The sequence below is a fragment of the Argiope bruennichi genome, chromosome 10, assembly GCF_947563725.1.
Source record: "Argiope bruennichi chromosome 10, qqArgBrue1.1, whole genome shotgun sequence".
NCBI classification, from domain to species: Eukaryota; Metazoa; Arthropoda; class Arachnida; order Araneae; family Araneidae; genus Argiope; species Argiope bruennichi.
The window spans coordinates 65,961,885-65,989,605 of record NC_079160.1 but is presented as its reverse complement, the minus strand read 5'-3'; the positions used below and the strand labels follow the sequence as shown (position 1 = coordinate 65,989,605).

Sequence of the window (27,721 nt, the reverse complement as noted above, 5' to 3'; positions counted from 1 at the left end):
GAGGGGAAGGTTGAATAATACCTACTGTTGTTGGATATTATGTGGCTTTCAAAACTGCTGGTTTTTTTACAGACATATACCAACATTTCAATGAGTTGAACGCAAAACTTCAAGGCACAAATAAAAAAATTGTCACCATGATGGATCTCCTTCGCACTTTTGCCGCTAAACTGCGTGCTTTCAGAAACCATATTATTACAAAAAAACTACAACACTTCCCGAACTTGAAAAAATATCAATATTACATATCAAATTTAGATATATATGAGAAACCAGACGAAGAAAAAGTTATTGAAGAATTTATTTCCATAATTGATTTTTTAATCAAGGAATTTTCAGCGAGATTCTCTCAGTTTAAAGAATTATCGGAAGTTTATTATGTATCCCGATATGATTTCATTTGCTAAACTGAATTTGTCCTAGTTCGATTGGTTGGAAATTGAAGAATTTGAAATGCAACTGATTGATTTCCAGTCTAGTTCAATATGGATTTAAAATTTTATTGAAAGAGGAGAAAACTTGGAATAGATTGAAACCAGAAAGATTGACAAGCAATATAAATAAAAATGACAGCAACGAAATTTTCGAAACATGGAATTCGATTCCAGATACATTTAACTGTTTAAAGAAGCTGACTCATGCTATTTTAACCATTTTTAAATCTACTTATGCCTGCGAGTTATTATTTACAGAGATGAATAACATTAAAGACTCGCTTAGAAACTGTTTGGCAGATAACTCCCAATTCAGCATGCATTCTGTTAAAAGTAACACCTTACAATTTTAATATAAGATATTTGTCATCTAATCTGCAACAACAGCAGTCACACTATTGTTATTTTAATTTGAATTACACATAATTAAAATATTTACTACTATACAGTGTCAAATGTATTTTTTCGTAGTAAAGAAAGAGTTTTGAGTTGTAAGTATTTAATTTTATTATTTTCCCAATAATCACAAGTCAAAATTATTTGACGACACGTCTATACCTCATTGAACATTTCTTTAGAAAAAATCGAATGTTGATCCATAAAGGTACGCCACCCCTGCTCTAGACATTTAAATTACTTAATACATTTTTTTTATAATATATCAGAAACACTAAGGAATACAAAGAAAGCTTGTAGTAATAAATTAAATAGATATTTTTTTTATTAATTAAAAACTATTCTGTGTCCACCAGGAGAAAACTTCCCGCCAAATGTTTATGTTTACCGTGGCCGTCATAGAAACAGGTTTCGGTAGGGAAGATCGATTTCGAATGAGAGGAATCGGATGCAAGTCTAGGGGTATTATTTTTTTTTTCTTGGCGTCAGTTTGAAGTAATTAAAAAAGAAAAAAAGCTGTTGATTATTCGCCTTCGAGATAAATCTGTTTTAAAGTATCATTATTGCCCCCTTTTTTTAATAATACAAGTACAGTTCGTTTCCGTATTCTAAGACGACCACTTTTCGACGATTCTACCTTATTAAGGAGAGAGACGCGGAAGGATGAATTCCGGAATTCTTTGACCTTGATTTTCGCCCAATTGGATACTTTTTTGTTCAATATTTTCTCTCAAGTGTATGTGAATATGGTCGTTTCTGACCGTATTATTTTAATTCAATCTGCAAGTAATCCGAGTTTATTTTATTGCTAAATGTAAATATCCCCTCCTTTCATCTTTCCTCTCACCCCTATTTTGACGCATTAAACCCATCCTAACGCATGCGCAAAAGCGCGAAGTGTTTTAGAATTCGTTGTCGATTTTTCAAAATCAATTGCTTGTTTCCTTTACATTCAGATAATGCCGACTTTTTTTTTTTTTTTTTAAAACTTTGACGTGAGTTTTTAATGATTTACATTAATTATAAAAGTGTATAAACAACAAGATATAAAAGTATTTTTCGTATGATTATTAACTAAAACTAAAGACACATTCTTTTAAAATTTTTTTATACCTTAATATACTTTACAGCTTTTTCTGAATCTAAACTTTTTGTTTAAAGCTATAAACTGAGTTTTAATGAAATATGTGTCGTAAATCAAATGATAGATAACTTTTTAACACATTAAATAAGATCATATATGGAACTGAAAAATACTGAAAACCGTTTCAAGACCATCTTTTAAAAACAATAAACATTTGAAACTTTTTAAACAAATTATATTCAGTTGTTTGCATTGGAAAAATTAAACTGATAATTGATTTTGAATTATTTCTTTCGAAACTTTAATATAGATTTAAGTAAAAGTAAGTTTTTGCAGGGAACTCTGAATTTAATAATTTTTAATTAAATACATTTCACGAACTTAGTATTTTATTTTCTTTGAAATTATTCAATTATTTCCTTAAATCTACAGGTAAAATTCAGTTAATTCCTAATACAATCATTGTCAAGATTTTTAAAAATGAGGGGGGGGGGAAATTTGCTCTTAGTGTTAAATAATAAGAAATTGAACTTATACACTTAAAAGAAAAAGGAATTAATTTTAAATTGAAAATAGCAATTCCATTACACTACATGAAAATAGTTAGAGATTAATATAATTTTATTTTATTTTCTGGAATTAAATGACCATATGCAATTGATAATCAGTAATTCTGTTAAATATTTACTGCCAAATATTAGGGTGTCCTTAAGTTTCTTACCTTTTTCTAATATGAAATGAATACACAATATTTACTGTTTAAGATATTATTTAATTTGTTATATAAGAACCCTTTTGCTCTATTACTTTCTTCCATCTTTGAGGAAGTTTCATTACGCTTTCTTTACAAAATTGTTATACTGCTGCTTTCATTTTGCTGATGGATTTAAAGCGCTTATCACAAAGATAATTTTTTAAGGACAGAAAGAAGTAATAATCAGATGGAGCGAGGTCTTGAGAGTATGCAGGATGCGGTAAAACATCCCAATCAAATTGTAATAGCTTTTCTCTAACGACTAATGCAATATGTGGTCTCATGTTGTCATGATGAAAAACTACTGCTCGTCAGTTCAATAATTCTGGCCATTTTTTTGCTATGGCAGCTTTTAATTAATCTAGTTGATGACAGTATTTCGAAGAGTTTATCGTTTCACCTTGAGAAAGGAGCTCATAGAAAATTACACCTTTCCAATTCCACCAAATGGACAAAAGAACTATTTTTAGGGTGTAATCCTAGCTTTGCAGCAGTTGAAGGCCTATTGTCTTTACACCAAGTGCGCTTTCTATGCACATTTTCATATAAAATCCAAGTTTTGTCTTTAGTGACAAGCGGATCTTTAAAAATATCTATAGCGCGATGAGAAAAAAACTTTTGGGGCACCCTAATATTATCCAACACTACGATAATAAAGAAGATTACACAACATTAACAAGCGTATAACAATTTTTATTTTTTATGAAATGAAGGGAAGAAAAAAGAAATCTGTTCAGGTTGTTTTCTAGTGTCCCTTTCGTTTTAATAGCCTTACTTCTAATGCGTGATTCCAAGAATCTAAAAACTTACCCCATTAATGTTAGCTAGAAGAATTAGAATATTTAACAAGATTTCTTCTACTCAGGTGCTCTGATTGTGATGATAAATGATTGATGAGTATGCTCAAATGACATTGATGGACTTTGAATAAAAACGTGAATGAAACTGAAGGTCATTGGGAGTGAAAAATTTTCAACCACAAAAATTATAAACTTAATACAGGAATATATGAATAATTTACTGCTATATTGCAGATAATTACAGATGATATATATTGAAAAGAAAAGCTAATTTTCCGCTCTATTATTTGAAATGACCGTTTGTGAGAAGAAGTTTTCTTTGAAATTATTAGATTTCTTCTTTAAGATGGGGGAAATGAATAAATGGTAATCTTAAATAGTACCTTAAAAATTTTTTTTACAACTTTTTTTTTGTAGAGATAATGTAAAGCAATGTTCAGATTAATCCCTTAATTATCTCTTTAAATATTTTCAAATTCAGAATATTTTTACATATTAATTGTGAAGTTAATTGTGTTTCAGAAAGCTTGTGCATACTGAAAATAAATTATAAATTAAATTTAGATCTGAGTAAAAAACATTTGTTTTGAAAAAAGCCTAAGTATAGAATTTGCACGGCCAGTAGTCAAAGAGTTAAGAAATAGATTACTTAAGCATTATATTTTTCTTATAATATTTAATTAAAACTATGTATTACATTATTGAATTAAATAATGAAATGCCAAAATCCAAATTATCTAACTCAACTGAAGCTAGAGTCGATAAATTCTCTACCATAATACAATACATACAATGCATTGTCTACAATAAATTCTCTAAATTCTAGCTAAACCAGTCAAGAAATTCAAGTACGATCCTTCTATTTCAAATGATTTTCTTCAACAAAGAGAAAGCGTTAGCATTCTGTTTATCATAATATTAAATCCTAATTACCAAAGAGACAGTCTTCAATTTTTTTTTTTGAGAGGGGGACTGAATATTTTATTTTTATTAATTTTTAATATAATAGTTATTAATTAATGCACAATCTGGATAAGTTAATTAAAAAAAACTTATTTTCTGATTTTAACCTGAGAAATTTATGTCAATTCGTTTTTTACTTTTTATAGTATAAAATATTTAAAACAAAGATTTTTTTAAAGATATTTTTTGAAAAATACACACTGTTTGCATTGTTTTTGCTTTTTAGTTCTGTTAATATGTTGTTAATATTATGCTTATTTTAAGAAAAACAATACTAAATTTTAAAAAAATGAAATCCGCAATCGCAAATTAAGTTAACATGTGAAAACATTATTAAGTCACATGTCATAAATCTGTCAGAATAAAAGGGGCTAAAGATCATTTTACGACAGACACAAAAGCCATGGTTTTTGACCATCTCAAAATCAATCGAATTCAAAATTCATTATTTTTTTCCCCGCACCACAGTTTTTTTTGCGAAAATCCGGTTTAAACTGGTTTGAAACTATCACATAACTATAAGATTATGCATGCATCTTTATACAGAAAAACAATTTTCATCTGAAAATCGTTCAAGCTCCAAAATGTTTTCTCAAAAAAAAAAAAAAAAAAAAAAAAGGTTTAAATTGGTTTGAAATGATAACGTGACTATTGTATAGCACAATCATTAACTTCTAGCAAAGCGATTCGATTTTTTTTAAACCTCAAAATCGTCCAAGCTCTACAACTTTTTTCCCCTGCTGAAAAATTGAAAAAGTATTATTATAATACAAACACCTTTGAAACCTTCCCTCGCTGTTTCCCGTTGATTCCCATTTTCTACTTTGTACTTACGGCGATAACCTCTTACAGCTTGAGCCCTTTATTTTTTGCCTACATATTTTAAGCTTTCAAAAACATCAAACCAAAACAGCATCACGTTTTCATATGATAAAAAACATACCCTTTTTTAAAAATGAAATTCCTACATTTTATTAGTTAATTCTTCATTGATTTTAATTTTAAAAAGAGTTGTAGGTGATAACTGTATTTTGTGTTTTATAACATTTTATATAAAACAATTTTCACAATAAAGATATTACACATAAAATAATTTTTTTCTTATCTGGAGCAATCACACACATATCAGCTAGCAGATATATAAAAACATGAAAAATTCCATAATATTGGCTTAAATGTTACATTATATTATCACCTTAATTTCCAAATTTTGAAATCATAAAAAAATAATTATTTAAAATTGTTTATACATTTCAAAATTCCTTACAAAATCTATGAAAAACAAAGGAGATAGAGAATTCAGTCACAAATTGAAAAAGATAGTTTTACATTTAAATATATGTTAAAAGAGAATGAAATATTCTTTTTTTTTAAAATTAAAAGTATTGAATCATTTTATACAATGTGAAATGAATGAATTCTGACTGAATTTTATAAAGGCAAATTGGAAAGAACAAACTAATTTTTCTATAAAGGTAGACAGGACAAAGCAAACTAATTTTCGAAAAATCATATATAAAAACTCACCATTTGATTTATATTAAATTTCTGGCAAGCTTCAGTATTTTCTGCTATGCAACATTTGATACATTTTGGAGAGTCACTAGTACGTTTAATTAAATAACGAATGTAATGTTTACTTCGATTGATTAATTTTCCAGTCCTATTCAATCTGTTTTCTGCTAATTCCATAACGTCCATTCCATTTAAGGTAGCCAAGTTTGGAGGTAACAATATGGCATTGTCTTCTACAGTAGGCGGAGGGTGAACAAAACGATAAATAATGTCAGCTAAAGTAAGGTTGTAGTTACTTCCACAAAAGATAAAGTCTTCTTCCTCAAGTGGAATGCTGGAACACTTTAATTTCTGGAAACAAATAAAAGAATGAAATTAAAATTAAATTTAATAATATAAATTCAATAAAATAAGAATATTAAAAAAATAAATGTTTGAGAACTGTTATGAAATTATTAGGGTATCCCAAAAGTTTCTTTCTCATCGCGCTATGAATGGCCTTATCTAGCTCTGCTTGTGCAAACATGCAGGCTTATCTTTCGTTGTGCCATAGTCTCTTTTAAGACTTTCATCCACAGCGTTAAACATGGGTAGCGAAAGGCGACATTTACCGCATGTTATGCTTCATGTGCATGGAAAACGCACTTGGTGTAAGGACAATAGGCCTTCAACTGTCGCAAAACCGGGACTATATTTCAAAAAAGTTCTTATGCGCATTCGTTGGGATTGGAAAGGCGTAGTTTTCTACGAGCTCCTCCCTCAAGGTGAAACAACAAATTCTACGAAATACTGTCATCAACTGTATAAATTGAAGTCTGCCGTAGTAAAAAAACGGCCAGAATTAAAGAACTGACGAGGCGTAGTTTTTTATCATGATAACGCGAGATCACATATTGCACTAATCGTAAGAAAGAAGCTCTCACAGTTTGAGTGGGATGTTTTACCGCAACCTGCATACTATCCAGATCTCACTCTATGTGATTCTAACTTCTTTCTGTCCTTAAAAAACTGACTTCGCGATAAGCGCTTTAAATCCATCAGCGCACTTCGAAGATTATTTCTTGTTCCAAAACACAACTATTTTGGAAAGAAGGCAGAATGAGGTTTCCTGGGAGATGGAAGAAGGTCTTATATAACAAAACAAATAATATCTTAAACAGTAAATATTGTGTATTCCTTTCATATTAGAAATAAGAAAGAAACTTATGGACACCCTAATATTATATATCATGGAATCTTATTTATAAATGCGAGCGGGTGTGGTCTTCCAGAAACTTTCTCGTATACTCTCTAATTAATATACTTGTTCACTATTATAGTCTGTGTATTTTCTGTAGGCGGTTCAAGGTCACATTTTCTACCGCGTTACTGGTACCAGACAATCAATAACGAGGTAGAAAATGTGACCTTGAACTGCCTACAGAAAATACACAGACTATAACGGTATGACACCCCCAGTAACAATAACGAAAGAATTTATTACTGCCAACGATTAAGTGGCGCTGGATGTGGCGAATAAAAAAAGTACCAGAAATCCAAATGTGTATTTTGAATGCCTTTTCTCAGACCGATTAAAAACCAAAATTTGACACAGGACTGCAATTGTAGTCACAAAATCACATACCACATTTTATATTTTTAAGTCATTGCATGTACATGCATGTAAATCAACAGATCGACGGTGATCCTTTGGACAGATTGCGCTGAAAACTTGGTAAGAATCATTACGTTTAGGTGCTAGAACTGTGTACCGAATTTTAAAACCTTCTAGCTCTCTTTGTGTTATAGCTACTGTGTTCGCTTGCACTCCGACAGTTGGACAAAAAGATATCTCGTAAAAAGTGATAGAAATCTACAATTCTAGAAGAAAATTCATGTATCAAATTTCATCTGCTAAGTTCAAAGCATTTTTAGTCACCATGTTCACAAGCAGACTAACATAATCCCATAAATAGACACAGATATCTTATTTGTGAGAATTTGAAATTTTCGGCGATTACAATACTTTCTCTCTGTATGAGAGGGAAAAAAAATATATGACCAATAAAGGTCATACTAGTGCTTTATAGGAGTAGAAAGCAAAATCTGCGCTTGTGCTCTCCTCTTGGGTAGCCTAATTTAAATTAAAATTAACCATGAGTGATTTAGAACAAATGAATAACCACTAAAGCCATCACTTGTGTTGATCAATAATTTTTAATAGTTCTTAAAGAAAATAAATTGTATCTTCGGAAAAACAAGAATACTTTATACAAAGAATGTGTCATTGTTAGCTATACACTTCGCCAATTTGCATTCCAAAATGTACTGACAAAATTTTTTAACATTTTGAGATGATCAAGTCAACAAGCTATTTTCGGACATCTTTGTTATTATTGAAATGTTGTTAGGAAAACATGAGAAATACCAATGAAGTAGTTCAAAGCAACCAGGTCTGGCGAATGACGTGGGTGGGGCAAGAATTTTCAGCTTTATGCAGAAACGGAGTTTCTCAAACCTTTTGTTGTGTGGGATGAAGAATTATCTTATTGCAAAATTGCAGTTCATTGGACACTTTTGATTAAGGTGCGATTCAAATTAGTCAGTTGTTGATGTTAACAAACAGTATTCAAAGTTTCACCCGATTTTAGAAAAACATTGTATGCAACAAGCTTCTGATCTCACAAAGCGTAAAGTTGTGGAATCCACACTTTTGAATCGTCTAAACCAACGCACACTCATGACTTATGCAAGGGCTTTGTCTTCACAAAATCATTCAGATATGACATACTCATGTTTTTCTTTTGATTGAACAAGAAAAGCATTTCGTGTCGAATATGCTCTTCATTTTATTTGAAACTAGACATTTACCACACAAACTCAATGTCATGGCAACTCAAAATCGGTGGAACAGTAATAACATTTTGACAGGTATTTCCAAGAAACAAACTGACATAATAGTTGAGATTGTAAACCAACCTCTGGTTCCGCAGCCAACAAGCAAACAAATGAATATATATATATATATTAACTAGCACCTTAGTAACTGGATTATTTACAGAACCCTAATTGACACTCCACAATTTGCAATGAAATGGAATCATATTATTCCTTGAATAAAGAAACATACACTGATGGATTGGTTATTGAAACAAATGAAAAATATTATTGAATAAATACTATTCTTAAAAAATACTAAAAAGAAGAAGATGTTTAAAATCATAGAAAAAAATAATTACACTTTATTTCAAATTTGACTCAATAATAATTTAATATATATAGATAGTATAATACAGGGTGCAGCAGAAAAACCCAGACAAACAATTTTTAATATAATTTTATCAAAAATAAATAAATTAACAAAATATAACAAATAATAATAATAGTAGTCTTTTACTAATAAATAAATTTAACTGGTTTCAAAATGGGCGGCTTTTGCGGTGATCAGAGGCGCAAACGCTTATTGAAATTTTCAGCAATAGGCCGCATGTCTTCTACCTATAATCTATCCCATTCCCGTCGAAGTGATTGCTTTAGAGAATCCAAATTTTTGTGTAGTTTACTGCAAGCTCTAGACTCCAAAACGGACCATACTCTGTAATCCATGGGACTGAGATTCAGCGAGTATTGTGCCCACTCTCCTGATGACATCACATCCAGAAAATGCGCCTTGCACTACTCTTGTGTCTTTTTGGCCTTGTGAGCCGGTGCGGAATCTTATTGAAATGTACACTTTACATTGCCGAAGTGCTTTTTGGTCCCCGGACGGTCCTAGAGTGTCTCGCTGGTACACTTTTTGATTTATTTTAACACCCTCGTCCACAAACTCCAGAGGTGTTTTGCCTCTTTATATTACGTCCCAGACCATGACCGATTTTGGATGTTGCGATGTTCAACAGTTGCTGAGGCGCTTGGAGCGCCTGCAGTCCAGATCCTGCCATTCTGGGAGTTATGAGCTTGTTGGACGGTAAAAAGCTTCTGATTAGTGAAAAGGAATCTCTCCCATCGCTGTCTTGCTACCTGTCTAAAACGTTTTCGGCATCTTTGGAGCCGAAAGAGTTTGCTTTCTTCCATGAGAGGCTGATCTTTTTGGAATTTGTAAGGTTTTAGTCCAAGCTCTGTTTTTGCCATTCGTTGCAATGATCGGTCACTTATTCCCATTTCATGAGCGACCTTTCTGGTGGAAACCCTCGCATTTCTTTGAACTTGCTTTTTGATAGTTTTATGGTTATTGAAATTGTTCACAGTACGTTTTCGTTCACTTCCTGGACGTCGACCATCATTGCCAAACTTTTTGAAACGACAGATTGTATCAGACATTGTTTGCCGAGGCATATTTCAAACTGTTGTTTTCATTGCTTAAACAACTTTAAAATTGCAGCTCTTTTGCTTGACATGGTAAAAGAGAGAGGGGAAAAAAAGTTAACTAAGAGATATATGATAAAATATTTTATAATTTAAATGATAGACAAGAGAAATGCACACAAATTAAAAAGAAATCAGTTAACTTCTATTCTAAGATGCAATCACTTTGTCCGAGTTTTTTTTGCCGCACCCTGTAGATAATAAATTCTTCTTACCTGCTGATAAAACGTCCTTAAAATTTTAAGCTCTGCTGCACGTCTTGAACTGAGATCTATGCATGAAAGGAGAAAAAAAGTTACAATACAGTTATATTTATATATGCTAAAAAAATTAATATTTAAAAATAACTTACTTGTTTGTTCGATGGTTTTAGGCAAGTGCATTAAATTTCCTATTTCATAAAGCTGTGACCTCAATACATTATGTACTTCATTAAAATACGAATCCCTATCAATTTTAATACCAGGCACATTCTCACTTTCCTCTTCTTCACTTGCACTCTCTTCGTCTATACCAAATTTTTTCTTTATACCTTTTTTACGTTTTGCGAAATCTATCTTTGATATTCCATCAGTGCTAAGGTATCGAGGTTTCCAATTTGCAGATGTTTTGTTTTGTTCATTCTTGAAAAGCTCTTTGAATAGGTCTCTCATTAAAGAAAGACTGATACATGGCACATTTATCGTTCCCTATAAAAAATTTTGAAAGAAAAAAAAAATCAAATCCAGCATTTACTTACTGTAACAATAAAGAATCAGACTTTTCTTAATAATCTACACATAAAAATACGTATCAAATTTGACATAACCAGAGTAACTCAATCCAATTCTTTTGACTGTACATGATATGCAGATTATAAAATGCTGTTTATAATCATTAACATATTAAAAGTAAAATGTTTGGAGCAGAAAATTCATTTCAAAACGTAACTGATGAACATTTTAAGAAAAATTAAGTAAACAGATGAATTAAAAAAAAAATGTTATATTTAGTTTTTCTCTTTCTGCTATTCAATCTTTAATACTTGTTCATCATCTCAATTCAAATTCTAAAATGATACTTAAAGAATTGAGTGGAAAGTCTTAGTGAAACACTGACTTTTAAAATGTTGGGGAGAAATAATAATAAAAGTAATAATAAAAATTTGAAAACATTTTTTTGAAGAAAAAAAGAACAATTATTAAAAAAATTATTGAGAAATCTAACTTTGGAGAATGATGCAGTGAAGCATAAATTAATTTCAATACTTAAAATATATAATTTTTGTTTCCCTAGAGAAAATATAGGTGCATTTATAAATATTCTGAATTATTTGAAATTAGGTGAGGTAAATCCCTCCCCTTTAAAAGAAAGACTGATTAAACCTTTAAATGCCCTAAGTTTCAAATTTGATACCAGATTTTTAAATTAAATTATACACTTGCAATTGGTTTGTTTTAAATATTTGGCTCAATGTATGCTACCACTGCATAATGCTTTTTTGAGCAAAAGTCAGCTCACAAAATTGTTCAAATAATACGACATTCGGTTTCCCCGCCATATTGAATGAGTGATATATTTTTAGAAAAAGTTTAGTGGAATAAATCTCTGATACAATTCATTTTTCCGAATAATAAAAATACTTTTGAAATAGGTGAGTATTTATTTTAACTATAATATAAAGGCTTTTAGCAAAAACCTGTTTTGCCTGAAGTTTTTTTTTTTTTTAGTGTGTGTGTGTGTATCAATTTTGATACTTCAGATTAATATATAATAAAATATGTATTGAGATTGTTTAAAATTTAATTTAGAAAATCAAGCTTCTAAGGGTTAAATAATTATATCATTTAATGATTAAAAACAAAAATTAATTTCCAAAATGATTAATGAAATATAAATTGAATTTCAATTTTATGCTTCATTAATGCAACTATTTGAATGGATAAACACTAGATTTATACCCTGAATTACTCCATTCTTCATTCTATGGTAGTTTCCAGGAAATTTCTGATAAATATCTTGTGGTCCTTTTGACATACAACTATGAAACTTTGTACAAGTAAATCACAGGGAAAAAATGCACATTAGAGATATTAAAAAACTAAAAATTTTGAGTTTTTCAGAGAAAACTTTAAAAATATTAAAGCAATAGAATAGTTTTTATATCATTTTGAAATTAAAAAATTTTTTTTTTAATGTTAACCAATTTGTTGTGCAATTTTTAAATTTGTTTTTCTGCATCAGATTTTTTTGTTGCAAATTCTTTTTTTTCCCTAAATAATTTCTGTTGTAACCTTGTGATTTAATATATTTTCATTGTTTAAAAAAATATTTGATTAAGTGATTTTCTTTCATTGTTGAAAATTAAGAGCAAAAGATTCTACTAATCAACTTACAAGATTGATCAGAATGTTCAGCTTACAAAGGTGAAATTGCAATCTGAAGATAAATTTCGTTGATGTTTTTCATGGTACTATGATGTCTACGGACCTGCTTTCATTATGCAGTTTCAGATACACAATAAGCAGAATAAATAAAAAAGGATTAAATATATAGCTTCAACGAGTATTTCACTTTAATGCATAAAAATACCTTGTTGAAGGAATTATAAACTTCAAGTTAAGCACTGGAGATTTAAATAAGGTTAGACGCAACCAATATTTTCAGTGAACTAGTTGGTCGTAAATGACAGACAGTATACAATAAACTAACTGCCAACATGGAAAAAAAAAACACACCTTAATATCAATTAGTATTAATTTAACATCCAAACATGGTGACTTTTATCACTTTTGGGCTAAAAATTAGACTGAAAGGGAAAAGCATTCTGCTATAAAATGTAACATCCAAATCCACTTGCAAACATAGAAAATATTCATAATGATCCTTTATTGGAAAGAAATTGAAATAACAAATACATGAAACTATAGTGCAGTAAAACCTCGCTTAGCTAGCATAATTTGTTTCTGAATTTTTCTTGTAATGCAAAATACTTGTTAAATGAAAGAATTTTTCTCCATAAGAATCCATACAAAATAGATCAATGCATTCCCCTATATGTATATATATAAACAAAAATATAAGCGTTGTGAAAATTCCAATTAAAAACTGTTTTTGCAACAATCTAGAAAACTAAAATTATTTCTGAATCAAATTAAAAAAGTACAACTGTATTTAGAGAGCGTTAATGCTGCTATTACTGAAACACAGATAAACATTACCTATAAAATGAAATCAAAAGTAAAAAAAAAAAAAAAAAAAAAAAAAAAAAAAAGAGCCAAAATTAAAAAAAAGAATCCAGTCTGAAGACTTTTATACTACATTATATAAAAAGAATATTCTTAAAAAATACAGCAAATATGTTTTTATTGTACAGCTCAGATCAGCAGTAAGTAGATTATCAGAATCTTGGAAACTTCAAGTAATGATAATCTTATTTCTAGGGAACAAGATTTATATTGACAAGACATACGTCTTGTAGATGAAAAGTTTCATTTTTGTGCAGAGGGTATGTAGCAGATTCAGGTCTAGGAAGAAAACAGATTACCATTCATTCTTTATTCTACTAATAGAGGTATCTTGTATCTAAAAAGCAACTGATGAAAGTTGAAAAGTGTGCTGAGATCCATTATATATCAGTTACCACTCAAATTTGGGAAATAAATAAATAAATATCTTTTGCATTTTCTCTGCATATATATGCAGCATAAGAGGAAACATGTGAACAGTACTCATGTGCCAGTTACAATAGTATAACAATAGCATCTAGTTTTTATCTATACAAAAACAAGGGGAAATAAGCAACAATTCAAAAATACCTGAAATAATATTATATTAAATGAATGCTTATATTTATATACAAATTTTCTAAAAGTATATTGTTTAGATTTTTAGCAAGACAAAACTGCAACCAATTTCTGCAATTGCAGCAGATTTTTCAGAAGCCGTTTCTCCACCCCCCCCCCAAATTTGCAGAAATTTAATTTGAAAAACTACTTGGCATTTTTTGGCATTCTTTTTTCCTCCTAAATTATTTTTTCTTTTCTAGAGTTTCATAACACCTCATACCTAGTACAAAATCCTAATTTTATATTTTGTAGTGAATGAAACATTTACAGTTAATTTTCAGAAATATATGCCTATACTAGAAGTTCAAGAAAAGTTGAGCTTTTTTCACTAAGAATAAGAATTTCAGAATTGCTTGAGAAAAACAATTATTATTAATCATGTTTGCACAGCTGATTTACTTTCTCAGTTAAAATTCTGCCTCTATGATTGACAAATTTCAAGGATAATTGAGTTTTTCACATTATTATGATGTAAATGAAAAGGTAGATTTACAAATAAGCATTTCTAAAGCAGTAAATAGAGCAAAATGTATAATTTTTTTTTTTTTATTGCATGAAGTATATTTGTAATTATGAGAGAGTCAACCATTCAAATAACTTAAAATAATAAATAAAGCAATTATTTTTGATAAATTATATTTTAAAATGCTAATTTTTAAAATTAAATTAATTTTATTTTCCATATAGTTTCTTACCATGGTTTCATCAATAACAGAAGGAGCAACTCTCATCAAAGCAGATTTAAGAGTTTCCAAGGCTTCCCTCTGGATATCTGCCCTCATACTAGTCCTTGTAGGTTTCCGCCTTGGTCCATAGATTGCTTCACTAAACTCATATTCATCACTTAATTCTTCTTTCACATGTGTTTTCTATAATTACCAAAAAAAAACAAAAAACATACTAGTAAGAAAACAGAGTTTAAATGATTTAAAAATTACATTTACAATTAGATGCTGTATTTATATACATAGTAAAAGTACATACATCAAAGTGTCCTGTACATAAAGTTGTAATAAATAGAATTTATTTTTCAGTAAGAGAAAAATTTACTGAATGAATAAATTGGGAGACATTTCATATTTTGTTGTAAGAATTTCATTTATAATATTTGAGAAAGAAAAAATTATGGTTTTATGTTGCATAGTCATATATTCTTGCCTCTTATTCTTAATTTAATATTACATTTATTAAGTTATATATGAGTAGTCAGATCTTTTTGCTTTCTTGCATTTTAAGAATATACAAATTCCACAGATGCTTGATTATTTTATAAGCATGCTAATTAATAGATTGGCTCTTTTCAACAATTAGAAAGGATATCCAACCTATATACATATACAATACTAATGTACGTGGCACAGAAATCACTCTTATTACTTATTATGGAATGGTAGCAATGAAATGTACTTATCGATGTATGAAAGTTTCAACAGACTACTTTGTTCAGCGTTTTTACAGTTGCACTTAATTCAACACTTTGCTAATTAAATGAAATTATTATAGTATAAATGCAGCTTGCCATGTCAAACATTTTGTTTAGTTAGAAGATGCAAAAGAAATTAAGAAATAAACTTTAACCAGACAATTTAATAATCAGCAGTGAAAATAGGCTTAACCATCATTATGGATACTTGCAATGACTTACTTACTGGAAATAGATAACTTCTAAAACCATTAATTTCCCAAAAAAAGGTTTTTGCATTACCTTAAAACTCAAAAAACTATCTCTTTAATGATATCCATTTTATTTTTATACAGTTTTTTACTTTACTTTTAATAAATTTTTCAAGTTTAATTTACAATGTTACGATGCTTTTAATGTTAGGTTTGGTTTGAAAAAAACTTTTAGACATAATGCCAAAATTAAGATAAGAATTTTTCCTTTTTTATTGTTAATTCTGGAATAGGATTTTCACTTCCACTTATATTTCATAATATATACACATTTATTTTGTGCCTGTAATAATTTGTTACTGAATGATTCAGTTAAAGTTTTATTTGCAAGTCATATCAAATAAGCTAAAATTTTTTTTAAAAAAATGCGTTTTATATTAATCACTTAATAACAAAAAAAAAAAAAAAAAAAAAAAAAAAATCTTGGTGAGCAAGTTGGTTGTCAAAGGTAGCTAGTTTCCTAAGCTAAGCTTTTCTTAAGTGATAAATGCTATAAGAAGATGAAGCAAAATGTTGCTTCAAGACATTCTAATATTTAAATATTGCAGTCTTACCGAGATTGAAAGTGTATTTCTGTCTTTTATGTTTATTGTTTTGATGTAATTGCAGCTATATATCACAGAATGATTAAATTTTTAAGAGCTTAAGAGTAAATTTGTTAAATCAATTTATACTTATGCAAATCTATATTTAGAAACAAACATTCTTTGTTGACACATGTTGTCTGTTGTTACTGTTATAAACAATAACATTAAAAACAGACAATTTTTTTTATAAATGTAAATGCTGTTTATTCCCACTTTCATACATAATACATATTTTATTTAGCAATGAAAATATAATCTTTTTGAACATTGCATATGATTAGATTATTTCCATTATTCATAATATCTTAAAACAATTTTAATATACAAACACACACACACATATACATACATGCATATTTAAATGATGAACTTACTTACCATATCTATTTCCTCACCTCGTTTGAGTCCCAAATTATTAGCACGAATTAAACACATATTGTCAGTACGGCCTTTCATTTCTTTTGCTATTCTTGACCATCTACCTAATTGTAAATTACAAATAAAATAATAAGAATTAATAAAAAAAAAATCATTCCATAAAAATAAACAAAGTAAATAATTGCAAATAATATAAAAAAATCCATATTTACTAATGGAGTACAAAAGAAAATATACATTTGTAGTATATAAAATAGCAAATTTCTCTGAGCATCTCCATTAATAAAAAAGAAAGTGTGTGTGTATCTGTTTGCTCGATTACAAACTACCAATTTTGGCACAAATATACTCTAAAAAATGCAAATGTGTACCTTGGAGAATTACAATAATAAATAAACAAATAAATGGAGCAAAAATGTACTGTTACTCATCACTAACTTTTAGAACAATTATCACATAAAAATAGTTCTAGATTTACTTTGAATTTTTTTTTTTTTAAAAAGTAGTTTTAATTATACCTATTTTGTTGTTATCTCGCAGGCACCTTCATTTTAATGAATGTTCAAAAATATTTATGTTCATAAATTTGAATAATTAGCTGAATAATTTTTGTGTATGAGATTGTCTTCCATTATTAGAAACCATGGGTGAAAGGTTCTGCTAATTATATAGATAATTTACAAGGCAATAATAATAATAATAAAAAAATGCAATTACATTACAACAAAAGACAATATACAATTTGAAGATATATTACCCAAACAGTAACGTTTTTAGTAGCATTATAAAGTCATGGGAGTCTACATCAATAGGAAAGTTTATAAATAAAATTAATATTAAAAAAATATCCTGACAAATCAGCTAGTTATCAAAGATGACAATTATAAAATGTATAACATTTTTGAAGCAGTTGAAAGAATGTATGTATCTGTCTGTTGGAGCAAGCATGTCTGTTTGCATGCTCATCAAATGATGCTGTTTTTTTAAAAAAAATAATTAAAATTTTAATGCAATAATATATATAAATTATGATTTTAAAATTTACCATTTAATATGGTCAAGTAAAACATTTTAGTTAATGGTAAAAACCCAATCAGGAATGTCATTCACATTCAATAAGAAAGTAAGATTTTGTATCAATTACTTTAATTTTATGTTTGACAATTTTTAATTTTCAAAAATAGAGCAAAAACTAAATTTTGAACATTATTATTTAAAATTCTTGGTATTGCTCTTATTAATACTTTTTATCCATGACAATTCTTAGTACCACATATAAAATTTATGATTAGCAAGCTTTTGTTTCAAGATTTAAAAGGAGTTTAATATACGACTGAAAGAATTATTAATTGAATTAATCTCTATAATATAGACAGGGAATTTAAGAAAAATCTTTTTTAAGGTGAAAAACTACTAAAGTATCTCGTAAAGAATCATATCTCATCCTAATTTACAAATTTAAGTCACTTTTCTTTGATAATAAGGGGAAAAAAATAATAATAAAATATTCAAATTTCTAGTCTGTAATATTGTGTATATTTGCTATATTTCTGAAATGGGTGATATGCAATATTAATTCACTTTCTTGTCTGAGTGCTTGTTTGTCCGTTTGGTACAAATTTTGGAATCAATTTTAAATTATCAAAATGTTTGCTACCACCAGGTGACACACATAATTTCAGGAATTCTAGTAAAATTAGATATATATTCTGTTTGGTAGTTTTTCATAGAACTGACATTGCAATTTAAGTGTAGTAGGTTGATCCGCATAAACATAATACTTTCTTCAAAAATTTTTGTGACACATCAGCAGGAAAAATGCATATATTGACTGATTTGGGAATACCAAGATCATATCTGCGAATGATGCTTCATGGAAACAGATATCAAAATGGATATGAAATGAAGTTATTTCAGTCACAAAAATTGAGTCACCCAAATAGCAGAAATGATTGCAAATTACAGATGTTTTTGGTAACAGCAACTGCATCTTTGATTGTATGAGTGCCAATAGTTTTTCTTTTATACAGTGAAGAACTTTGTCATATATGTGATGATTTTCTTTTCTTTTTTTTTATATTAATTGTTTGAATGAAATTCCACATTTTAACACATCTATGATCATGCACAAAAGTTTTTAAATGTCATGTCTTAGTAATAACCTAATCTAAAGAACATGCCAAATAATATTTCATACACAATATGCATAAAAAATACTGCATGCATTCTAATCAAATCTAAAATGAATTAAATATATGTTAATAACATATTATAATATTATTATAATATTGGAAGAATGGAGCGAATATTCTATTATTGGCAACAATTGAATAATCTATTCTTAAAATAACTATTTTAACAATTAAAACAGACAATAATAAGTTTAATATTTAATGTTATAAACAACTTTTTTTTTAGAATTATCATTTCATATCTTTCTAAAAACAGTAATTTTAAATAAGCTAAGATTGAAAAAACGAAAACTGAAAGGAAATAATTAAACTTACCATATCCATATTTCTGAGTAAGGGCAATAAGTTTCTGATCTTCAGCCTTGGACCATGGCCCATGCTTTATGTATGGATCTAACATGTTGACATACCTGAAATAAGATTCAATAACTATTCAGAACAGACATATATATTTTTAGAACAAATTTAGGTGAGATGATACTTTTATAGCTCAAAAAACACTATTCTAAAGTACAAAGCAAAAAAGAGGGTTGTCACTCAAATCGGGAGGGGGGGGGGGGGATCTGCATTCCCAATCCCCCCACACCACATCACCATATCTATATTTAAGATATAAGAAAATGCATAAAAAGCAAGGAAAAGAAGCAACAATTTAGCATTATTTGAAATAATAGCATATTAAAAGGTTTACATTTCAATAATAATAATAATAAAAAAAAACTCTTTATTTATTATATAGATAATTCTTCCAATCCCCCCTCTTCCCAATCACCCCCCCCCACACACACCACACCACCATATCTATACTTAAGATATGAGGAAATGCATAAAAAGCAATCATGTTCTAGTTATAATGCAATATGATTTTAAGGAGTGGAAAAAGCAAGGAAAAGAAGTAACAATTAGCATTATTCGAAATAATAGCATATTAAAAGGTTTACATTTCAATTAAAAAAAAAAAAACTCTCTATTTATTATATAGATTTTAGCGAGACAAAATTTATATATTTAAGAGGAATAATTAAGGACACGGGTAAAATAAAACACAAAACAAATTTGTTACCATGAAACAAATCATTTAATGATTATTTAACAAAAAACATTACAAAGGAAGATTACTTTACTTTACTTATTCATTTTTGGCAATTTATGTATTTGGGCATCAATTTCTGCAGATTTTTCAGTAATCAGTTTCCTTAACAAATAAGATAACAACTAATTCTTAACAAATAAGGTACAATATTTTTTACGGCTTAATAATATTTTTTAGTTATTTCACTTTCACTGAACATAAGTGAAAACATTTCCGATATATCACTAAATGTATTAAAAGGAGTGAAAAAACAAAACAAAAAACAATGCCCATTTTATGGCATTAATGTAACATTTAATGCCCATAAAATTCCACTTTAAATTATTGTTTGAAATTGGTTTATTTCGGATTTGACATATCTTTTCCTGTATTTCTTTTATCGAACTTAAATTATGACTCTTTTGAACTGTCAGGTAGTCTTGTATGTTTTCCTCTTTTGACATGATCAGCAAGTACCTGTTTTCTCATACTTATTTAGGCTTATTATCTCTTATAAAGAGTGCAGTATGCAAGAAATGGATTTTGTAGAGCTTCTTAAACTCATTCAGCAAAATGAAGATCGATTTTTTTTAAATCCGTGCAATTTGTATTAAATAACAGATTTTGAGCGGTTCATTGTTAAAAAAAATTCTCTAGTCTCCTTCGAATAAGCTCACATTTTCTTAAATAATAAAGATATCATTCAATAAACTCAAGTAAGGTAGACTAAAGACCACTGAGCTGTTTCTGTAGATTGAACGTTCTCGCCAGAGAAACATATTCTATTCCTTCACACAGTTACAGAATTTCCGCGCATGCTCATTAGTTGAAATTTCGAAATCTTATGGGAAAAGAAGAACTGTCTAGCAAATCAAAATGGACTGATCTATACAGAAAAAGAGCGAAGCATAGAAAAGTGGCGAGTTTCCCTGATTACACAATCGCGAGTGGTATTGTTTCATTTTTGGAAGCTATTACAACGATCTTCTATTCTTGCAATCAGAGATCGACATTTTTTGAATAGAAATAATAATAATAACTAAAAAACTTAAAATTCCCTCCTTTTCCCTGGTTTTTTTATGAAAGTTTTCGAATTTCTTCGAATTTTCCCAGAGCATTTCTAAATTCCGTGTTTTTCCGGTTCTTCTGGTGGCGTGGCAACTGTGAAAAAAATAATACTGTCTTTATTTAAAAAAAAAAAAAAAAAAACTTGTGTTATTTTCTTTAAAAATGAATTATACAAGTATAAAAATGTTCACTTCTTGCTCGATTCAGCTTATATATTTTTCATTGGCAATAATTCGAAGTATTAGAAAAATAAAAACTGAATTCATTCTTCTAAACATTTATCTAAAATTTTCTTTCGTTCAGAATTATTAAAAAATTATAGAAAATAAACATACAACTGATAATTTAAAGTGATGAAAAAGTTAATATTATATATATATATTCTCCAAATTAAAATTTAAAAATAAAAGATGTAAATTTGTCAGCATATTTTTGAAAGTTTGACATGAATGTAACTCTTAAATGGTATTATGGCTCTTATTTGGCATTCAATGTGAATTAAAAGTTAGCAATTATCTATATCAATATCATAAGCAGTGTAATACTATTCAAACAAAAATAGAACAATTTTACAACATATATTTATCCTGTAGTTCAATGAATAAATGAAATAGAAGTAAAAATTAAGGACTGTGTTTCCTGATGCAATAATCATAAATTAGAAAAAAATTATGAAATTTGCAAGTACAAATTCTTCAGTGGAATTCAGCATCAAGTGCTTTTTAAATAAAATTATTCTGCATGTATCTAAATTAATATGCAATAGTACTGATCACTGACCTAAAACTACACTGATCATGAACACATGCTATAGGACAATAGGTTTCAAAATTATGACGTAAGCATGGAAATTGAATCATAAATTCCATAAAATATTTTTAACTATTATTAATCATTCCATGGAGTATTTCTGAGTTTAGACTTACTCTTGAAAAAAAGTAATGCAGCACAAAATGTTTTGCAATATAATTAAAATATCAAACCATTAATGAATTGGAACTAAATAAAAAGAAAAAAAAATATTTAGTTCCAGTACATGTATTTAAATTGGTTTGTATTAGAATACAAATTACAATTCAAGCTTATTATTTCAAAATTTAGATTAATATAATTGCCTTTTCCAGAATTTTGCTTTCAATTAATAAAAGAACTAAAAACTTTATTGAAATCAGATCAGATTTATATCATAATCAAGTCATAATTATAATTAATTCTTCCTTTTTAATTTGTACCTTTCTCTAATAGTATAAGGATTACGCCCAGGGAGGTATTCCTTCATCTGAATCCAGTGGCAACCATATTTTTTCACACACATGAGAAGCATCTGTAAGTATAACATTTATATGAGAAATAAAAATAAAGGGCTCTTTTTAACACTTAAGGGAAGGGGAGACTTTTTTTACACAATAAAAAGCTTTATATTTCTTTCAGAAATATTTGTACATAAAAATAATATGTAACTACACAGCATTTTCAACAACAAATAAATAATGCATCAAGGAAACAACAGAAATATGGAAATACCTAAACATTTAATGAAATACATTATATAGAGTGACCATAATCTTAATTTCAAGCAACCTAGGAAATTAATTAGAATAAAATAGACATAATTACATGTAAACATGTATTCTCAAAAAAGTTTAAATAGCGTAGCAAAAGGTACTTTCAACACAAATGATCAAAAATTGTAATCAATGAATCAAAAATCAGATATGCTACTAAGTCTGATGAGATAAGTTCAGATGCTTGAATTAGAATTTTGCTTTATTATCATGTGAGAACAAAAATGTCTCTTTTAAAAAGATGTTTGTGGTTTAAAAAAAATCCTATGCTATATATATAAATATTACCACATAAAAAAATCCTACGCTTATTTTCTTATTTGGATAACTATTAAAATACAAATGGATCAAAATTTAATAATTTAGGGAAAACTAATTAAATAAAATAAAAAAAAAGCAGAAACATTTATTTGCAACATTATGTAAAAAAAGATTAGCCCAGAAAATTCCATGTGCTTTAGTATGTCTGATTATATTACTTATTTGATTCTTGAAGCGAGATTGTCAGTGTTTTCTTTTATGTTGTCTTATTTTATCTTTTAAAAAGAAGCAAATTATGTTTTCTTTGTGACAATATAAAAAAAAATGAGCTGTAAGAAATTATCAAGTAAAGAAGAATAAAATTAGAGGTCTGAGACTAAATTATGGTTTAAAAATCCCACAAATAAAAATGCAGAAAACGCAAAATAAAAATGTTCTCATACAATAACTCAAAATTTATGAAAGTAAATTTCAATTTTTTTCTATACCTGAAATGTATGCAGGGGGTAATGCATGTAAAATTATGAAAAGGATATGAAGATGACACTGATTTGTAAAATAATTGAACGTGATATTTTTAAAAATATTAAAAGTTATTTTTTTTAAATGGCTATTTTAATCTTATAATACTGGATATGGGAAAAGTCTCAAAGAATAGAAATCCTTGCTAAACTGACAACCAAATCGACCTTGATTAAAAGCGCATATCTTTTCAGTGTGACTTAACTATTTGTATGGTGTACATTTGAGCCACATTTTAATGATCTTTTAAAATACATAGTTTTCTAAAAGAGGGAAAAAAATATGGTAGTTATATGTAGAAATAGGTACTATTATCGGTGATAAATCCAAAATTAAGTATGCAATTTTAAAAAGTTCTAGTTTTGATGAGATTTTTACAAGAGCTTTATTTATGATCTTATATTATGAAAGGGAAAGAAAAGAAAAGTTGAAAAAAAGAGAAAGAAAGGGGGGGGGACTGCTGTTAAAAAAAGAAGTTATTTGAATTAAAAAAGTTTAGATTCTAAGCTGTAATTCAGAATAATAATAGTGTAAATGAAGCTAGCTTAATGACTGTGACCACTGATTTTCTTAAATTATAGCTCAAGAAACAATTGCAAAATTAATTTACATTTTTCTATTTCATTGCATAATTTCACAGAATTGTTTAACATTTAGCCTATACATTTTTTAAAACATTGTGCGTTTATAAATTTTAAAAATTGCTGTAGAAATATACTTTGTCTTTTTTCAACCTATTTTTAAGTATTAGATGTGAAATTGAAGAAAAAACATTAAGAAATGTTACAAATAAAGAATTGTAAATAAAAAGGACAGTAGCTCATGAATGGTTAAGCTATATGGTTGTTCAACTATAACTAAAATATTTATTATAACTTAAAAGAAAAAAAAAAAAAAAAAACCCTTAGTTCAATAGGATTTAAAGACATATTTTATGATTTTAAAACTTAACTTGTAACAAAATTAATAATATCTCACACAATGTATAACATTAAATTATGAAAACTAAATTCTATATTAATAATTAAAACTTAATTTGTACAAAAATTTAAAAAAAAAATATTTCATAAATCTGTAAATTAATAATTTGAGAAACTGTCTGGGATACAACTTGATCAAATATAACCCTGATAAGTTTCAGATCAAGAATATATCAGTAATTCCAAAATTCTGGAATCCCTGATTATAATTATAAGTATAAGAAAGATTATTAAATAATAAGCAATTTATAAAAAAGGTAACCTTTATATATATATATATATATATATATATATATATATATATATATATATATATATATATATATATATATATATATATATATATATATATATATATATATATATATATATATATATCTACTAATAATAAAGATGAAAGTGTTTGTGTGTTAGGGTTCTACAGGTCAGATTTGACTTACAATTATCGAAATTGGCACATATATAACTCGAAGATGTAAAAATACACCTCCAAGCGATTTTTTCTTTGACATTTTAATTAATTAAAAATTAAACAAAATGTTGACATTTTCCCATTTTAACTTCTAAAAATATTATTAAAGAAATATGATTTTTACACCATTCTGAAGCTTAAAAAATTGTCTTTTTAATAATACTAATTTAATAGTCAATTTCCTGAATTTTGGTAACTTTTGCACATACTTTTTTTGGTTAATTAACAATTAAAGAAAATTTTATGTATTAAAGGCAATGTAAACTTAGTAACAGATATAAAATGTTTTCTAAAATCAAGGGAATCAATCTTTAAATCAAGGGAAAAAATTATTTTAAAGATGCCTTAAATTTCCAGTAAATAAAATTATATATATGTGTCAATATTTTATTTCATAACAACTACATAGAGATAAATGAATCTGGAATACCAGATTTGACACAGGCTTAGTACAAAAATGCTGAATTTATAAAATAATGATTAATGCAAAACATAAATACCAAAAAGTAAAATAAGTATGATTAATTGAACAATAAAATTAATAAAATTATGCAGAAAAAGTTCTCCAGATATTAAAAAAAAAGCATTATTATATAAAAAAAAATTAGTTGATCTCAAGTAATGATGAAATTAATTCCGAAAGCTTTAATTTATGTTTCCAATGAAATGTGCCATGTCTCAGAAACATTTTAAAGCAAATGATTTGTACAGTTGCTTTGCACATGAGTCTAATCATTACAAAACTTGAACTATCAGGCAATGCATATTTATGAAAACTAGTAATTTGTATTAAATCTTAATCACATTATTACATTTTTTTCATGCATAAAAATGTTAAATATAATTTCCCTTCTTTTATACATACATACAAAAAGAACATGAACAATATAATAATATTATCATATAATTTTAACTACTTATTATTGCAACAAGGTTGCCACTCAAATCCGGAGAAAAGATTTCCTGTATATATATTCAAGATACAATTAAATGTTTGAATAGCACTCATTTGCAAGTTATATAGTAATATAATTTTAAGGAATAGAAAAAATAAAGAAGGAAGTAACAATTTAACATTATTTGAAATAATAGCATATTAAAAAAAAAATTTATATTTTTATCAAAAAAAAAAAAAAAAAAATCTTTTTATTTATTACCTAGAATTTAGCAGAACAAAATTTATATATTTAGAAGGATATATTACCTTCATACTATTTAACTGTAAGTCATATCAAATTAAGGACTCAGGTGAAATAAAATACAAAATAATTTTGTTTTCATGATACAAATCATTCAATGATTACTCAACAACAACAAAAAACCATTACAAAGCAAAGCAAGATTACTTTTTTTATTTATTAATTTTTGTCAATTTATATATTTGAGCATATATTTCTACAACTTTTGCACATTTTTTTAGCCATAAGTTTCATAGAGCACATCTTTAACAAATAAGGTACAGCATTTTTGCACGGCTTAACATGCACTTTTTTTTTTACCTTTTTTCACTTTTAGTAAACATATGTGAAAATATTTCTGATATATCATTGAATGAAATAAAGAATGAATGTGATGCTACAAGTTTTAATATCCATAAAAATTCAGCTTTAAATTATTGTTCTTGAAATAAAAAAAGTTCGAAATTCTGGACATTAAAGCTGATATTTTTGGATTTGATGTTTCATTGTTTTTAGATACTAAGCCTAGCATCAATGATAACTCTTTTGAACTGGCATACAGTCTTTTATGTCCCCCTCTTTTGACATGGCTAGTAAGTGCATGCTTCCCCATATTACTTAAGCATATTATTTTCTTACAAAGTCAGCAGTACAAAACAAATTGATTTTGTGGAATTTTTCACCCATTCCGCAAATTAAATAAGGATAAATTTTTTAATCTGTACAATTTATATTAATACAGATTTTGAGCAACTCACTGTTTTAACAAAAATTCTCTAATCTATTTTGAATAAGCTCACAGTTTCTCAAATAATAAACAAACCAATCAATAACTCATGTATAATAGACTAAGCACCACTGTGCTGCACACAGTTACAGAAGTGTCTCACACATGCTCATAAACTGCAATTCACGAATCTCATAGAAAAAGAATAAAACAATGGTAAGCAAATCAAAACTAGACTGATCAATACAGAAAAAAAAAAAAAATAAATAAATAAATAAAAAAAAAAGAAAGAAAGAAAGGGGGGGGGTGATAGTTTCCATATTACACAAACGTGAATGGTATTGTTTTGTTTTTTGATGCTATGAATATAATCTTTTATTCTTGCAATCTTTAGAGTTAGTAAAAAAATAACTAAGAAACAAAATCCTCTGCATTCTCCCAAGTTTTAAATTTTCTTGTACTTTTAGATGATTTTAAAATTTCCTATGTTTTCTCGGTTCTTCCAGTGGTAAGGCAACTCTATGCAAATTAAACAAAACCTATTGTTTTTGGAAAGCATTGTTACTTCATTTAACTAAGAATCTATAAAATCTATTTTAATCCATCAGCTTAGAAATAAAATAAGGTAATGCATGTTTATTACATGAACAAATCAGATAAGTCGTTAAAAGTAGATCAAATAATAAATTAATTAGTATGTTAACATTTCAAAAAGGAGGAGAAAGTATTAAAACGGAAATATTTATATTTAATAATATACAACAATGTTACTTATTTACAATGAAAAACGTAATGAACTTACTGCATCTTCTTCTTTTGTCCATGGAGTTCTTTTTATTCTGTTGTTAATAGTTCTTTCATATCTATTAATAATTTGATGACGTTCACGTCCTTCCATCTGGCTACACACTAGAAAATGCACACACAC

General features: G+C 27.6%; 1 protein-coding gene across 2 annotated transcripts in view; it reads right to left on the bottom strand.

The window, feature by feature from the left end:
- The window catches only part of LOC129988373 (snRNA-activating protein complex subunit 4-like), a 73,225-nt gene that overhangs the window by 11,381 nt on the left and 34,123 nt on the right, over window positions 1-27,721 (bottom strand). The window contains exons 13-20 of one of the 2 annotated variants that reach the window (XM_056096588.1): window positions 27,596-27,702; window positions 22,321-22,412; window positions 19,264-19,358; window positions 16,757-16,860; window positions 14,813-14,986; window positions 10,643-10,979; window positions 10,506-10,561; window positions 5,959-6,297 (exon numbers count right to left, since the gene is read on the bottom strand). In XM_056096588.1, coding sequence (XP_055952563.1) covers window positions 5,959-6,297; window positions 10,506-10,561; window positions 10,643-10,979; window positions 14,813-14,986; window positions 16,757-16,860; window positions 19,264-19,358; window positions 22,321-22,412; window positions 27,596-27,702 — 1,304 coding nt within the window. The remainder of the gene's footprint in view (window positions 1-5,958; window positions 6,298-10,505; window positions 10,562-10,642; window positions 10,980-14,812; window positions 14,987-16,756; window positions 16,861-19,263; window positions 19,359-22,320; window positions 22,413-27,595; window positions 27,703-27,721) is intronic. The other variant, XM_056096589.1, reaches the window with a different exon arrangement.